At 38.3% G+C, this 17,980-nt stretch overlaps 4 protein-coding genes across 5 annotated transcripts in view; 3 read left to right on the top strand and 1 right to left on the bottom strand.

The window, feature by feature from the left end:
* The window catches only part of LOC126376630 (probable peroxisomal membrane protein PEX13), a 325,664-nt gene that overhangs the window by 301,771 nt on the left and 5,913 nt on the right, over nt 1-17,980 (top strand). The window lies entirely within an intron of this gene.
* Nucleotides 5,072-6,445, top strand: LOC126376668 (exosome complex component MTR3-like). 2 transcript variants are annotated; one of them, XM_050024216.1, is made up of 4 exons: nt 5,072-5,285; nt 5,370-5,487; nt 5,577-5,736; nt 5,954-6,445. In XM_050024216.1, the coding sequence occupies exons 1-4, from the start codon at nt 5,123-5,125 to the stop codon at nt 6,437-6,439; spliced, it is 927 nt and encodes a 308-aa protein (XP_049880173.1). In that variant the 5' UTR covers nt 5,072-5,122; the 3' UTR covers nt 6,440-6,445. The 2 variants fall into 2 exon arrangements, with proteins under 2 accessions (XP_049880173.1, XP_049880172.1); XM_050024215.1 differs by having other exon boundaries at nt 5,072-5,294.
* On the bottom strand, nt 6,727-7,295 carry LOC126376750 (splicing factor 3B subunit 5). Its single transcript, XM_050024318.1, has 2 exons — nt 7,175-7,295; nt 6,727-7,065 (listed from the first exon to the last, which is right to left on the bottom strand). Exon 2 carries the CDS (start codon nt 7,059-7,061, stop codon nt 6,804-6,806), a length of 258 nt encoding a protein of 85 aa, XP_049880275.1. The 5' UTR covers nt 7,062-7,065; nt 7,175-7,295; the 3' UTR covers nt 6,727-6,803.
* LOC126376821 (uncharacterized) lies at nt 7,542-17,752 on the top strand. The gene is made up of 11 exons (XM_050024368.1): nt 7,542-7,772; nt 11,041-11,346; nt 11,532-11,766; nt 11,928-12,149; nt 12,537-12,733; nt 12,937-13,027; nt 13,131-13,287; nt 13,809-13,964; nt 14,522-14,688; nt 16,088-16,294; nt 16,636-17,752. The coding sequence occupies exons 1-11, from the start codon at nt 7,632-7,634 to the stop codon at nt 16,854-16,856; spliced, it is 2,100 nt and encodes a 699-aa protein (XP_049880325.1). The 5' UTR covers nt 7,542-7,631; the 3' UTR covers nt 16,857-17,752.

Below are 17,980 nucleotides of genomic sequence, written 5' to 3'. Positions count from 1 at the left end.
TTAACGAGACACGGTATAGATTTGTGTAACCAATAACTGGCAGATGAAGCATAGTCAGACAGTAATCTGAGCTTAGAATGAAGAGGATGACTGGAGAACTGAAGGGAACGAAATAAAAAGGAATCGGAAAGATACTGTCGTCGAAGTTGTAAAGGGGGATCTACACACTCTACCTGGAGAGCATTAATAGGACTTGATTTCATGGCACCAGAGACTAGTCTAAGAGCTTTTGATTGGATAGAGTCTAGTTTTTTGAATGCGACTGTACTACCAGGTTCCAACAAAAAAGTACCGTAATCCAGTAAACTCCTTATTAAAGCATTGTAAAGTAGTTTCATACAGAATGGATGGGCCCCCCACCAAACTCCTGAAAGACACCTTAGAATATTCAGTAAGCGTTCACATTTGTTTACAATATACTCGCAGTGGGGAATGCCAGTCATTTTGGAATCTAGTATAACACCTAGGAATTTGACGTTGGTCTTAACAGGAATTTCAGTATTATTATAATAAACGGATATTGGCGGCGGTAATCGCATTCTAGAAAACAGTACTACTGAACTTTTGGTAGGGGATAATTCTAGACCGTTACTATCCAACCATTTCTTTAACAGGTTTAATGAACAAGATAAAGAAGAACAAGCTTTTTGCACGGATTGATGTGTATAGTATAATAATAAATCGTCAGCGTATTGTAATATTTGTACATTACTATCCAAAGCTGACTCCAAGTTTGAAGTATAAATATTGTATAATAATGGGCTGAGAACAGATCCTTGAGGCAGACCCTTCCAAACATATCTAGACTTGGTGCCACCATCTTCTAAGGAAATATTAACAAATCTCTCTGATAACATGTTTACAATAAAGTTACACAGCATTATCGGAACGTTTAAATCATTAAGCCTATTTTTTAAAATACTCACAATAACATTATCATAAGCAGCATTTATATCAAGAAATGCTGCAACTAAAGAATGATTTTTAGAAAATGCTATACGGATATCAGTGACAAAAATACTAATGCTATCAATAGTGCTTTTGCTCTTCCTAAATCCAAATTGACTTTCACTGAGCAATTGATTGCTTTCAATGAACCATTCCAACCGATCTTTAACTAAATGTTCACTGATTTTCATTAAAACAGAAGAGAGGGCTATTGGGCGATAAGAGAAACAATCAGAGGGATTTTTGTTGGATTTAAGTATGGGAATAATCAGCTGGCTTTTCCATGAAGTAGGAATATTACCCGTTACCATTATAGAATTAATTAAACTTAAAAAATAGGACAGGGTATCATCACTGAGGTGAGCAATAAAGGAATAAGGGATTCCGTCTAACCCTGGGGCTGAATCCTTTACGTTCTCCAACACTCCTTTTAGTTCCGATAATGAAAATGGACTATTAAGACCAATAGGATTGGAAATAATTTCAACAGGAAGGGACATTGGAATTATTATTTTCTCAGGGACAGATGGTGGAGCCAATCTATTTAAAAAAGGATCAGTCAAGGAAGGAGGAAGGAAAGTAGATGACGTTTCCTTGAAACCGTATCTAAATCTCCTAATATTCCGCCATACAAGAGATGGATTAACACTAGGAGATATGGATAAACAAAATAATTTCCAGCTCTCAAATTTTTTGGTCTTAAAAAGTTTACGAGTATTTGACATTATTTCAGAAAGCAAATTAAAATTTTCCGTAGTAGAACATTCACAATATCTCAATTCAGCCTCCTTTCTCCTCCTGACCGCAATCGTGCATTCACTATCCCACCATGGAGGAGATGGAATAAAATCCGTCATCTCTTTTTTATGAGGAAACGTTTCATCAGCTACCTCAATAATTGCTTTAGCCAGAGCTTCAGCACAGAAAGATTCATCGCCCTGATTTAAATTGGGGAGATCAGTAGCTCTGCTTTCCAAACGCTCACCAAAAAGACGCCAATCAGCGTCGGTCAGACAATATTTTAAACGTGGTTTCTTTTTAGGATATGGTTTATTAATAGAGAAATTGAATGTAAATGACAGTATAATTGGGAAGTGGTCACTTCCATAGGTAAGAGAAAGTGTTTCCCAAGTGAATAAGGGTGCTAAACTGGAGGAACAAATGGACAAGTCAGGAGCGCTAATTGACTGCCCTGGATCTGAACGACGTGTAGGAGAACCTGAATTAAGAATACATAGATTTTGAAAATCAAGAAGGTCTAAAAGTAAATTACCTACGCTATTACATAGTGAACTTCCCCATGCCTGGTGGTGACAATTAAAGTCACCTAATATAATAAAGGGCTTAGGAAGGGTTAAGAAAATGTCCACTACTTCTTGAATAATGTGGGCTGAAGGGTGTGGGATGTAAATAGACACAAAACAAATGTTGTCTATGGAAACTGCAATAACTGAGAATTCATTAGAATGATTAGGGATAGGAAAATGTGTAAAAGAAAGTGCATGTTTGACAAGCAAAGCAACTCCATTATACCCATCAGAGCGATCTTCCCTAAGACAGGCATAACCAGGAATTCGGAATGAATAACTTGGCTTAAGCCAAGTTTCTTGTAAGGCAAGAATACGAGGCTTATATTTATTAATTAAGTATATTAAATCAGATTTTTTAGATGTTACACTGCGGCAATTCCACTGAAGGATTTTGTCCATTATTGTGTTTGTTGAAAAACTGAGTGATTGCATTAATTACAGGGGCAGCGTGGGACGGTGATAAAACGTTAGATTGAAACAGAGAGTTAATAAGAGATAAAATCAAATCAAGTATATTACTAACATTTGATGAGTCATCTTTATAATTTAGGGCACAACCATTAGATGGTTCTGGTACATTATAATCTTTAATCAGAGCTTCATGAGCAGTTCGGTCATAGCCATGTGTTTGTTTAGGAGGCGATTTGGGTTTTATAAAAACGGTTTTTTTATAAGATGTCTGCTGAGTTGAATTTGCAATAGAATGACTGGTGTTCAGGAATTCATTTTGAGAGGCTGTAGTAGAAGAGGATACATTAGAGGAAGTGAGCAAAGCATCAGCATATGACTTACGAGAAATAGGCGGATGAAACTTTGATGCCTCCGCATAGGATACACAGCTTTTTGCCATAGTTTCTTTAATAGCTTTTTGTCTTTCCAATTCCAGGCACTTTTTACTTATGGCAAAATGTGAACCTTTGCAAAGGCAACAACTATAATCATCCTCCTGAATATGACAAGTATCACCAGTATGACCTTGGCCACACTTGTAACATCTGGGCTTGGACCGGCATTGAGCCTTCACATGACCAAATCGACAGCAATTATAGCATTGAATAGTTGGGTATATATAAAGATCTACCGTTAATGATGTATAGCACATGAATATTCGCTTTGGTAAAACTTGACCATCAAATGTAACCACAACTGATTCAGTAGTTTTAAGTTGACTTTTACCGTCAACCTCTATCTTTCTTTTTAGCCTTCTTATTTTAAGAATTTTGCCACAACCTATTGGGACAGAAATATTTTCCTGTACTTCCTCATCTGACCATTCAGCAGGGACACCTCTAACTATTCCCATACGTGTGACATTGAATGAAGGAATAAATGCCTTATAATTTTCAGACTCAATATTGGGATTGTTTAAGAAAGAATTAGCATCTTGAAAATTTGAGAAAGAGACTGAAAGCCTATTTCTTCCTATTCTCTTGAGGCTACCATTTATAAGGTTATTGATTGCGTTTCTTTTCAGGAAACGACCAAAGGTGACTGGATGTAAGGAGGTGTTATTGTCTGGTAATGTTTGTTTTTTCTGAACGTGAATGACAAAAGGGGCCGCATCTGATGATTGATAAACCAATCTTGCCACTGAGGGCTGAGGAGGGGAAGAATTTATTTTTTCAATATTCTCAACATTGGGAGTAATAGATATGCTATCATCAAAGCCATGGTCGTGAGCGCTCGTAGTTGGTGATGTTTGAGGGAGGGAGGAAGCTACTGTGCAATGACAGTCACTTTCCCTGACCTTCTTACCTTCATGATGCTTTCTACGTCTTTTATTACAATGTTTGCACATTCTACGAGCAGAAGCTCTCTTACGTCCACCAGTGTTTTGTGTGAGGGAGCAATCAGTATCCATACTAGCCTCATTATTAGATATTGTTACTGTGAGAGCAATATCGGGAGCAGTTCCCCCCGGGTCTTCGGGGGGATCCATCGTAGAGAAAAAAGAAAAAGTTCACTTACCGAGATATCCCGGAATATATACACTCAAACTAATTTATATACACACTAATAGATATACTATATATACAATAACTACCTAACTGATCCAAAACAAGTTATAAAATTAATAAAAATAGAGAAATGAAAAAACCGTGACCGCCAAGTTCGACGTTTCCCGCCCTTTCCTAAGTGGTGTTTTGTGGTTAATGATCGCTTCGTTTTTTTTTTTTTGTTTTGGTTTTCCCCGAAGGGTAAGGCAAAGGGAACTATGCCCATACAGCCATGTCTGACGTATTTTTTTTCTTGATGATTAATGAAATGATGAAAGGTGATGATGATGAAACCTAAGCCCCCACCCTCGGAGTAGACTCCTACTCCGAACCCCAAACGAATTAACTCAAAAGTCCGCATAAACTTTTGAGTTATGAAGCGGCTTCCCGGCACGAAGCGAAAATAGGCAGATACACTTTGTTTATTGAATACTCCAATATAATAACACTCGCGAATGTCTTCCGACTAACTTAATGCGATCATTAACCACAAAACACCACTTCGTATTAATTATTTAGATTACTCAATGAAGAAAGCAACTGTCCCGTTCCCGTTTCCCGCCGAAAAAACCCTTACCCTTCGGGGAAAACCTCAGAACAATAACTAAACTTGTGACAACCTACGAAATTACGAAACAATTTTTGTATATGCGTCTTTGTCTAACATTACGCCGGTTCCGTAAGATAAAGTAGAGCAGAATTATAGAGTTCTGTTGCTATTTTAGCCTTCCTTCTATGCTTTAGTTATTGTTCTGAGGGGAAAACCAAAACAAAAAAAAAAAAAAAATCACTCACTGTCACTTTTGCGTGTTTCCTTTCCAAGTTTCTAATTGTCTGTCATATCGTTGTATTACTTTATAACCAAAAATGCCCCTCGATTACCGTAGATTCAACGGCCCAGAAGACAGTATACCATACAAACGCTTTACAAAAGATTATTTGAAAACTTACGATGAACTTTATAGTGATCTTGTGGGTGAAAATGAGTTGCGAAAAGACGGGCGTGCGATGGACGAATCCCGCAGCATGTGTATGTTTTGTATGTGTTTACTTCGGTTGTATGAGATATTTAAAGTATGGATCAGGTAGAATTTACGTCTTGATTTTGTTGCAGTTGCCAGAACGGATATGGTGTCTCAGGCGAAAGGATCATCGTATGTTGAGTTGAAGAAAACTAAAGTGGTATGCTCGGTATTTGATCCTCGAGAAATACCGCATCAAAACGAATTCAGGTGCAACCTCAACAACAATAACTTTAATGTAATGTGTACTTATTACTTGGCTAGGAGCTCAAATAAAAGTAAATAAAAACTTTTTGCAGTCAACTGGGGCAAATATTCTGTGAGGTGAAGTTCGCGCCATTTTCGTGTCCCCGCCAGCGGCGTCCACACGCGCCCGACGCTGAGGAGAAAGCCCTATCGGTGGCACTGAGACAAGCTCTAGAGCCCGCTGTGTGTAGACACTTGTTCCCTAACTATCAGGTAAAGAGCTCTATGCAGCATAACATACTATAAGTTCCACTGCTGGGCACAGGCCTCCCCTTAATCAGCCAGCAGGTATGGAGCATACCACACTAAATTAAAAAGAAAATAATAGTAGACAATAAAACTGCATAATATTTTTTTAAATCCAGTTGTTCTTTGTCATATGGTCATAGACCAAAAGAAATTATTATTGATGATATTTTTCTTATTTCAGATTGATGTTTTTGTCTACATCCTGGAGCATGATGGAGCTTGTTTAGCAGCAGCAATAAATGCTGCAGGCTTGGCATTAGCTGATGCTGCAGTCCCTATGTACGACATCATCACAGCATGCTCCATTGCCATCATTGGAGACCGCATGTTCACAGACCCCACCGAATCAGAAGAAAACATAGCAACAATGAGCCCACCGACCGAAGGAAAAAATCACGGAGTCATTACCATGTCTATGCTGTCTGAACTAAAACAAATATCAGATTTTATACAGATAGGTTCTATGGATGTCGAATGTGTAACAAAAGCAATGGAAGTTTTAGAAAAAGAATGCGAGAAAATAGTTCCAAATATGCAACGGATTCTTGTTTTAAATGTAGTACATTGTTTCGAGAGAAGAAAGAAGTTAGAAGAAGAAGCAAAGGAGAGAGAAGCAGCGTTAGATGCAAAAATGGCGGAATGGAAAGCTTTATTAAATGCTGGATGAAATCAACTTTTGTTACTTTTTTCTACAAACCCTTGAACTATCAGGTTCATTAACATGTTGTGGGTGTTTCTCATTAGTGTAACTGGTCCAATGGGGAGTTGTTTTTCCCCTTTAACTATAGAGCAAAATGACCCTCCCTCCCACAGACCAGTGTTAAACAAACACCCTCCTTTTATGTACACAGTCATTGAGTATTCATTTGAAATAAAATAGTTTGCCCAGCTTAAGGTTACTATGAAAGTGCTTCGGGAATTCATACTTTCTATTACAGGCAATGAATAAAACCACTTATGCAAATTACTTATATTCTTTAACAGTTATTCAATTACATTAGTCCTTAAAACCTAATATTCTCTGTATTCTATTAATCTTCAGGCTTCTCTGGCGGCGGCCCGCATGGCTGTAGCATTCTTTCCATAAGGTTGAACTTCACACGGGCTTTTGATTCGTTTTCCACGATAGCAAAGTAACTTAGAAGATCAGGGTGTCCCATATAGCTGCAGCAGGAATCTCTATGCTGGTTCGTCAACCACTCGTATTTAGTCGTGTCTGCGTGACCAGTACCTATGTACTTGCTCTGAAGATGCTCTAGCTGACTGTGAATGTTGTATCTTTCACCCATTGCACTGTAATAAAACAAAGTTGCAGTTAGGCGTAACTCGTTAAGGTTATATAAAATGTAGATTGTTTATAGCGCACAAGCCGAGTAACAGCAGAAGTATATAGTATACTTACAAGTTTTAAATCCAATTTAACACTTTAGAATGTTGAATTTTCAATAAAACTGATAGAAGAGGATGCGTATTTACCAGCAAGCAAACGTCAATAAATTATTTTATTGTTGTTCAAATCAAATCATTTGCAACAAGCGTATGGTAAGAAAGTGATAGGGTATTGTCAAAAATTAAACGGCATTTCTTTCTTATTTCGCAAAGCTGGGTAAAGTATACAAAATAAACGCATTTCACAATTTATAAATTTCGATAAGGCAAAGGAAACAATTTATAAAGCCAAAAAAATGTGCGTGAAACGAAACGGTGTCGCGTTTTCCATAGAGTAGGGAATAAAAAATGTCGCCAGGATTGAAAGCGCCGTATTCAAATGTTTGAAGGTTTGATCGATAAATTTTACACTAATTTACTTTGAATTTACTATAAGTTTTTATTTGATATGCTGATGCTGTAGCAGACTAATGGATACCACATTCAAATTAGCTAATTTTAAAATAAATGAAGAAAATCTACGGAAAGAAGCGAAGAAGATTATTAGACAGAAAAGTGCATTGAAACGTACCACACATCTATTTATGCACGAAACATGCCTCACCGAAATTGTGAGTATTATGGTGTGCGTTACCCCAACAAGAAAGTATCTCCTAGAGTTATATGAGTAGAACGTATAGTTGGTGCCTTATCTGCTGTAAATGTGCCCCCACATAAAAAATGTGTGCCCCCTGTCGTTTCGAAAAAAAATCGAAAAAACGATTCTTGCTGGGGTAACGTTTTTCTAGCAGGAAAATTCTAAACGAATGATCGGAGAGAGAAAAACTGTGCATGGCCAGATAGCTTATTATGTGTGCCAAAATGTGCCCCCAAAAATAAAATCTGTGCCCCTTCAGATTTTCGAGATATTGCATTTCCTGCTGGAGTAACGTTTTGATGAATAGTATATCTCTAAAACCATTGCATGTGCCCCTGTAGAATAAACATACGCGAGTAGCTCTTAATGTGTGCCCCTTTGTGCCCCAATTAGATTTTAGAAAATATTTATAGTTTTCAAGTTATCGCGGTTTTATGAAAACCCGAAAAAACATCGCAGCGCCTAAATGAGACAAGGCATAACTTCGCTGAAAACTGTATTCGGTCTTTCTTGACGCTAATAATAACCATACAAAGTTTCAAAAATGTTCATGCATGCGTTTTTGAATAATCTTGCTAAAAGTAAAAACGATGGTGTCATAACTTTGACGGCAAAATACAAGGAACTGGCACAATCCCAGATGTGTAGGTGTAAACCAAAATCTTGTGCCTTTAGTCAAAAATATATGGTGAAAATATTGAGCTTCAAATGTTACGCATTAAGTAAATATAAACAAAAAACCAAAATATGTAAACAACGGCTGGTTATCCGACCAAATCTGAATGACTACTAAAAAGCGACGGATTCATACTTAACGAGGACCTTCTTTATTGGACGTATTATATCTAAGCTGTTGTCCTTACAGTCACGTTCAAAAGTTTTGAGGGCTAATTAAAAAATATATTAAATGCACCTTGTGGCTTGTGACTATATAAATGAAACAGCTTGTTGATGTGGAAATTATTATTTACATTAGTATAAAAATACAGGTATGTCACAAAACAGTTTGGTCACGATTTTGAGCATGTTAGTCACATGTACATTTTATTTGAAAATGGCACTTATAAATGTACTTAATCATGTGTAAGGTCATAGAAACAGCTATTAAAATATAATCCAATAACAACTTTATTTTATTAGTTATTACTTTTCTACTTCAGTGTACTCAGGCACAACACGTGTGAACCGGTTAGTGAGTAAAGTAAAGAAGGTCATCGATATGTATGAATCCGTCGCTTTTTAGTAGTCATTCAGATTTGGTCGGATAACCAGCCGTTGTTTACATATTTTGGCTTTTTGTTTATATTTACTTAACGCGTAACATTTGAAGCTCAATATTTTCACCATATATTTTTGACTAAAGGCACAAGATTTTGGTTTACACCTACACATCTGGGATTGTGCCAGTTCCTTGTATTTTGCCGTCAAAGTTATGACACCATCGTTTTTACTTTTAGCAAGATTATTCAAAAACGCATGCATGAACATTTTTGAAACTTTGTATGGTTATTATTAGCGTCAAGAAAGACCGAATACAGTTTTCAGCGAAGTTATGCCTTGTCTCATTTAGGCGCTGCGATGTTTTTTCGGGTTTTCATAAAACCGCGATAACTTGAAAACTATAAATATTTTCTAAAATCTAATTGGGGCACAAAGGGGCACACATTAAGAGCTACTCGCGTATGTTTATTCTACAGGGGCACATGCAATGGTTTTAGAGATATACTATTCATCAAAACGTTACTCCAGCAGGAAATGCAATATCTCGAAAATCTGAAGGGGCACAGATTTTATTTTTGGGGGCACATTTTGGCACACATATAAGCTATCTGGCCATGCACAGTTTTTCTCTCTCCGATCATTCGTTTAGAATTTTCCTGCTAGAAAAACGTTACCCCAGCAAGAATCGTTTTTTCGATTTTTTTTCGAAACGACAGGGGGCACACATTTTTTATGTGGGGGCACATTTACAGCAGATAAGGCACCAACTATACGTTCTACTCATATAACTCTAGGAGATACTTTCTTGTTGGGGTAACGCACACAGTATTATGCTACTATAATGTATAAAATTTATGAAAACTTGCTGCATGGTAGGTACCTACGAACGACCGAACGCATTTTGATGTATACCAATTTATAAGTTGAAATCGTACGGCTTGTTCACTCCTACAGTGTGAATTATACTGTATACCAATAATTTTATAGGTACTTAAGTTTGTATTTTATGTTTACCAAGTCATAGGGGAGATGTAGGCAATGGGAGTCAGTAGGCAATGGTGATCACCTCAAAATAACAAAAACCGAACGCGACCGACCGATTCAAACATAAGTACACGCTAGCATGACGTCACACCCGTGCGCGAGCGGCGACTGGCTCAGCTCGGCCGACGCGTTGGCGAGTAATGGGTGTTTGAAGATTTCGTGCCATTTACATCTTATTTTTCGAGTTAAAAATACGAAGGTAAGTTACAAAATAACAAATATTTATTTCTGTACTTGTAATGTGTAATAGTCGTAGCATTTTAGCATGCAATTCAACAGCCATATTGTTATTATTACCTATAATTTCTCGCCAATTTTTTTTTTTTTTCGTTTTATTGCCTATGTAGGTAATCGGAGTCGGGTGATCCCAATTACCTATATGAAGACGCCCTAGTTGAAAAAGAAAATAAAAGGAAAGCCAAAGCTGTGAAAAACGAAGGAAAAAGAACAGGAAAGAAAATCGAGCCACAGAAGGGTAGTCGTGATAAGGTTAAGAAGAAAATTCTGCAGGACTCCAATGGTACTTCGACGTCAGACGTGAACACGGATGTGTTATGCCAGGAAAATGACGATGCAGAAGATGCAAGCAGCTTGTGTCTTGTATGTGGTGAATTCGGCCGAAACAATGAAACATGGTACCGGTGCACTTCTTGTGGGCTCTGGACTCATGCCGACTGTTCTGGGTGGAATACTGCGCACAATTATGTTTGCGATATGTGTTGATCACCATTGCCCACATACTGATCACCATTGCCAACCCAAGTTGACAATCGGGATCAAAGTTATTTTTTTTTTAAAATGCTATTGTACCAAAACTAATAAACCAAAGTAATTAAAGTTGATCTCAATCGATAGTTAGTAGAGTAAAGTTTATAATAAAAACAGAGTAATAAATAGTTGATTCATAGATTAGCTTTTTTTTTCATTTTCGCTTAAGTGATCCCCATTACCTACATTTACCCTATCGATGTTTTCAGCCGAAACCGAAAAGTCCAACACACGTAATTTTCGCATATTATCACGACAACCACATAATTAAAATTGAGAACCTCGATTTGATGTACAATCTCACCCATTTGCATTTACAATGGAACAAGATTACCAAAATCGAAGGGCTGGAAAAACTTTACAACTTGAAGAAGTTGTATTTGGGGAATAATCGAATTAGCGTGGTGGAGAACCTGGGGGCACTGAAGTATTTGGAAGAGCTTCACATTGAGAAGCAAAACTTGGATAATGCTGACGCCCTGTGTTTTGATCCCCGCTCTATGATGGGTCTTGCGGTAAGTACCTAGTACTTACGTAATATATAAAAACTTACAGAGAGAAACAGATTATGCCTCGTCGTGCGTTAGTGAACTAAAAGTGGTTTTACCTAGTATGTAAAAATGGGCAAACCTATTGACAAAAGCTTAATTAAGTAACCCAAATTATTATATTATAATGTGTGTGGGTGATTACTTTCCAGCCGTCACTGAGGATTCTAAATGTATCTGAGAACAAGATCTCCGAAATGTCCTGGGCCAAGCCTTTGAGGCGACTCGAGGTCCTGATAGCCAAGAAGAATAAGCTGCAAGATTTCAAAGGAATAGCAGATGACATGTGCACGCTGATCTCCTTGGTCGAAGCCAACTTTATCGGGAACCCAATGACTAAGATGCATCGGTACAAAGAGACTATCATCGCCCGATGCGCTCAATTACGTAAGGAATTTGAATACTAACTTTGATACTATTTATTCCTTTACGCCGTAGATGGCTTTTTGTCGTAGTTAATTCAAAAAGACGGAATAAAAAAGTATGAAAGTATTTTTCTCCACGTGTCCAAGTTGTATTCACGTTGGTATTCAACGCTATTTTTACAGGTATATTAGACACCATAACGATCCACAACACTTCAAAGACGTTCCTCGAAGGTTTCGACAAAGCCGTCCGTTTGCGACAGCTACATGAGAAGAACAAATTAGGGCTGACCAGACATGGCGTCGAGGAGTTTTTTGATATCAACATGATACGAGGGCCTAAAGTCACCACAGCACTGAGCATGCCTACCGTGCAGGCGGAACCACCATCTGAGAGACCGAAGGGTATCTATATTTTTCATTATTGTTACACTGAATGTAGATTTGCGCTAGTAATTCTTTTTGAGTAATCCTCGGTAGTTTAGTGGTTAGAGCGTTGGGCTCACGACCTGGAGGTCCGGGTACATTGTCGGACGGGGACATTATTGATATAACTTTGTGAGACTGTCCTTTGTTTGGTACGGACAATGACCGAAAAAGTAAGATGATTCCGTGCTTCTGAGTGTACATTAAGCCCAGCTATTAGCCTGTACTAAACACCTCCACCAACCCGAGGTGGAGCAGCGTGGTGGAGTATGCTTCATACCCCCTTCAGTTAATTGAGAGAGATGTTATTAAGCGTTAGTACTCGAGGTTTGTACCTAATAAGTTAATTTTTTTCCACTTTTTCAGTGACGGCTATTGACTCTTCTTACACGTTCCTGCAACGAACAATGTCTCGTCAAATGTCTCTTCAAGATGCACCCCGCAAACAGCCGTCTTCTTCCCTTCCGCCTATGGAGCCTCCACCGCCACCAAAACAACCCATCTTGAACTCGGATACGCCTCCCATTAAAGGGATCTTGAAAAAACCAATGCCAATGAAATATATTTGAGAATTTATAATTTTCGGATTTTGTAACGGTTTTTGAAATTAAAAGTCTATTTTTTATTTTGGCTTTGAAGGATGTGCTACGAGGCTGTTGTATACTTTTTTGTCCTTGATCTTACCAACCATCCTTATAATGTCAAGTCAGATGTCAACAATCTAGTTTGAGGTTATGTTTACGTCGGGATTGGGATAATCGAATAAAAATACATTTTTGTGTCGAAAGTGAATAATTTAGTAATCATGAGTGAAAGAATTCAGGAAGCTCTAGATGTGTTACACACGGAAACGTCGGGTAAACGTTTATTATCTACATATTTTTTTCATAAACATTAATTAATTTTGAGTTTATAAGAGTTTCAAACAAATTTTGTTGTACATTATTTTATTTTTTTCAGAATTATATTTGGGAAGTGAGATAGCAGAAATAGAGAGTGACTGTGTAGATCCTTTAGATTTTTACCGAGAATATGTGGCGAAGAATATACCAGTTATCATAAAAGGCGCGTGCGCTGACTGGCCAGCTACAAAAAAATGGAATTCAAAATATTTTAGGTGGGTGAAGGTGACTTATTTATATTTTCCTTAATACAAATTTTCGCTGTATCAGTATATAAATTGACATGTAATTGATACCTAAAATATACCTAACTGAAAAATATAGGCTATAAAATGATAATTCAATTTTTTTGCTAGTCACGGTGTCCTTAGTTTATTTGACAATACTATATGTAATTAAAGTCAGGTGCAAATATCCTTTTATAATAAAAAAAAGCATTCAATACTTAAATAAGGTTTTGGTCTTGTAGGTATGAACCTAAACCTTTTTTTGAAATTTTTAATAGCTTCTCATGCACAAGCAAAAATTGTCCTCTATTAAAGAGGTAACAAAAAAGAAAAATTAAATATTAAATAAGTAAATAACAATCTATATGTAAGTACTTCATACTTCATTTGTCGTTTCCATCTGTAATACAGTGTATATTTAATTCTTATTCAAAGCCTATAGGTACTTATTTTCAACTGTAATTAATTACCTGTGAACCAGTTTGTTCATAATGAACAATATCTTTCAGGGAAACTATACCGAACAAGAAAGTGACCGTAGCCGTAACACCCAACGGGTTAGCAGACGGTATCACCATGAACGCAGATGGTGTGGAGTACTTTGTGATGCCGCATGAAGTTGATATGACAATGGCAGAGTTCTTAGATCATTTAGACAATAAAAAGTTAGTAAGTATGATATTGCATGCATATAGTTCATAAAAGGAAAGAAAAAAAAGAAGGGTGTGGAGGAAGCAAGAGAAGTGTGTCAGGATCGAAGCAAATGGAATTCTATAGTCTCTGCTTACCCCGGTGGGAAATAGGCATGAGTTTATGTATGTATTGTACAGAAAGCTTGGTGAGGTGTGGGTACTTAACTTAGTTCATCTTGTGATGGATGTACCTCTGACTAACCCATTTGGGATATAATCGTGAGCTTATGTTATGTAACTTGGCCTGATGGGGTGCCTCCCTGAGGTGATTTCCTTGGGAGATTAGGCTGGCTGGAGTAATCAAGCCATTTCAGGTATTACGCAAAATTGGCGCTCAGACGTCGAGTTGCGGAAAATGGCCCGCGAATAGCAATACCAATATATTATGTAAGGCTTAGAGGGGGTGAGGTCGGCGCCCGATACGAATTTGTGGGGTGGGGGGGGGGGGAGAGAATTGCAGTTCTATTTGAAGTATTACTCTTTTATGGCAACGGCTAGAACAATTCTAACTAAACAAACCTTTGTCGTAGAGCAGACTACATCCCATACATCCAGCGCCAGAACTCCAACCTGACCACGGAGTTAACGGAGCTGCTGGACGACGTGGAGCCGCATGTAGGGTTCGCCAGCCAGGCCTTCGACAAGGATCCCGACGCCGTCAACTTCTGGATGGGCGATGAGAGGGCTGTCACTTCTAGTAAGTCTTGTTTGAGATATTTTTTCTTTATGTTCTCGAATGGTCTAACAACCATATGCAGTTTATTGCTATGCAGTTTAGCAGTGTCAGGCATGCTTGCCCACTGTTGGGACGTCTGCATGTGGATTAGGAGCTCTTCAGACGTTGCTTTAGCAAGTTGGTTGTGGTGAGATCTCGCACATATCCATGTATACAGGGTGTTAGTGACATGGTAACGAAAACTTTGAGGGATGATTCAGGTAATGATTGTGAGTTTATATCAAGTGGAATTTTTCGTCGCAAAAGTATGGAATGGAAAATAATTTAAAAAAACATAAAAATTTTCATGAATTTTCCGACAGAAAATTCCACTTAATATCAACTCAGAATCATGGTCTGAATCATCCCCCTCAGTATTCGTTACGGTGTCACTAACACCCATACCTACTTGTATGGCTACCTGTATGTACTGGTACGGGGTGTAAGTGACATCGTAACGAATACTGAGGGGGCTGATTTAGCTCATTATTCTGAGTTAATATCAAGCGGAATTTTCGATCGCAAAAGTATAGAATTGAAAATAATTAAAAAAATACTAAAAAAAATCATGAATTTTGCGACGGAAAATTCCACTTGATTTTAACTTAGAATCATGGTCTGAATCATCCCCTTCAGTATTCGTTACGATGTCACTAACACCCAGTATATTCATTTATGTATAAATCTATAATGGTTGGCAGGACTATTTAGTATTGAAGTTTTAATACAAATATAATGAACCGTATGGCGACTAGTTACTATCTTATCCAATATAACTAGATCTATCACGCTGGAGAGGATAATAACATAATCTCTTCCGTTTACAATTTACAACTCTTAACAAGCCAAACAAACAATGGGTCCTACATAAACTAATGTTTGGAATATTACATTAAACAGATTCAAAGTAAAGTCCAATCGAATTATTTGAAAATCGCGTCCACTTTTGCTTACCAGCTTAACTGCTAAGGTAATTGTGTGTTAAGTTTTAACTAACTCCACCAGCGATATATCTCCTTCAAAAACCCTTATGGAGCATTTCAGCCTCCTTATTGTTCTACCCATTGAGGAGCTCGGTGGCGCAGCGGTTAACGTGCTCGGTCTGCGATTGTTGAAGTAAAGCAACTTTCGCAAAGGCCTGTCATAGGATGGGTGACCACAAAAAAAGTTTTCATCTCGAGCTCCTCCGTGCTTCGGAAGGCACGTTAAGCCGTTGGTCCCGGCTGCATTAGCAGTCGTTAATAACCACCAATCCGCACTGGGCCCGCGTGGTGGTTTATGGCCCGATCTCCCTATCCATCCATAGGGAAGGCCCGTGCCCCAGCAGTGGGGACGTTAATGGGCTGATGATGATTGTTCTACCCATATGTCTTCCTTTTAGTGCACAAAGACCCTTATGAAAACATATACTGCGTAATCGACGGGTACAAAGACTTCGTACTGATCCCTCCGACGGATCTCCCATATGTGCCGTACAAGAGATACCCGCAAGCAGAGTTCAGAAGAGAAGGAGATGAGTGGGAGACGGTACCGGTGAGGAGAGAGAGTGGGGAAGATGTTGATGATACACTGCCCTGGATTTGTATAGGTAAGTTCTTCAGCATCTTCTATCAAAGAGTTAATGAACAAAAGCCCCTGATATGGCTCATGTAGCGAACAATTATTCACACTTACGTGTTTAATAAATCGGAACCAACTTGCTTAACGAAGCATGGAATCATCAGCTCAGCGGTGAAGGAAATCACATTCCCGAGAAATGCATTTTGGGGGACATGTGACCTAGCCTGTATTGGGCTGGTTTTCCCTTCGCGCGTTGGAAGGTCAGACTGTTGTTGTTTCTTCAGGAGTTGGAACTTCAGGTTAGGTCAGCGGACCCTGTGGAAAACGGGATAATGCTAGGGTGATGATGATGAATTATGTTATTTCCAGATCCTCTCAAACCGGACTACGCTCGGTACCCGACCTTCCGCAAAGCCCATCAGTACCACATTCGAGTGCACCGCGGCTCCTGCCTGTACCTCCCCAGTCTGTGGTTCCACCACGTGCGCCAGAGTCACGGCTGCGTCGCCGTCAACTACTGGTACGACATGGACTTCGATGTCAAGTACGCCTACTTCAGGATGCTCGAGAAACTCTGCCAAAAGTACTGAGGTCTTGTGCCATTATAAACTGCAGGGCAAGAAGTCAAATATCGACTAGCAAAGAGGGATTTCTTGTCACAGGTAAGCTAAAACATAACATAACAAAACAACAAAGCATCACGCCTGTATCCCTGTAAGGCAGAAGTATATAGTATATACACCCTCTCCTCGACAGCTACTTAAGCTAAAGGTTTATAGCTCGTAAGAATTGAATCGGCAATTTATCAAAAATAACTTGTATGCAGTAACTAGAAAAGCAAAGCAAAGCAATGGAGTAGATTGCACAGGACCGGAAAGTATGGCGTGAAAGAGAGAAGGCCTATATCCAGTAGTGGATAGATACAGGCATAGTAGGTAAACAGATGCAGTAACTTAGGAATGGTAAGGATAAAATTACAGCCTATCACATAAATACCTATATATTGTCGGTAAAGTTGCTATGGAATTTGAGAAGCAGTAAGCTATCGTAGTTATGTTTGCACGAGTAGTAAAAGAGAGTACTTACGGTGGATACGACGACGGCGGTTCTATATATTCCAACTTCTATAGCCGTCTTTCGAATAAAAACACTTTTGCACTGGTTAGTTGCTTAATTATTCATTTAGAAGGTTCACAACCATAAAATAATGGATGTTGTAAGAAATTAAAATACAGTAAACACAAACTACGGCGAGCAGCAACGACCGGGCGGGCGGACAGTGCGCTTATTTGGCGCGCAATTAGCACCAATAGGTGGCGCGCTTATTTTACTTGCTATACTTCTCTTCTATTCCGTGGGTAAAACGTAACTTTTTGGCAGACGGGTGGGGTTCTAACACCAAAAAAAAAAGTATAGACGAACTTTTAGCCGCTCTCCGATCATTAATTTTCGCAGTTTATCCTTTCGTATTCGTACAGGTTTGAACACGCAACATCAGTGCAATTCATGGATTTTGACATTTGCACATATGTATATAAAAGTAAGTAGGCAACGTGAACAATTGTCAAATCAATATTCCTTTTTAGGTGAATTACTGCAATGTGGCTTTTTTAACCCACTGATTTGAGTTTCCATTGGTAAGCAGTCAGTTACCATAATTTCAGTCGTAGTAACTTCATTTAAATGCAATAATAATTAATAATAATTGTTAGGT

The sequence above is a fragment of the Pectinophora gossypiella genome, chromosome 21, assembly GCF_024362695.1.
Source record: "Pectinophora gossypiella chromosome 21, ilPecGoss1.1, whole genome shotgun sequence".
NCBI classification, from domain to species: domain Eukaryota; kingdom Metazoa; phylum Arthropoda; class Insecta; order Lepidoptera; family Gelechiidae; genus Pectinophora; species Pectinophora gossypiella.
This window is presented reverse-complemented; position numbering and strand designations above follow the sequence as displayed.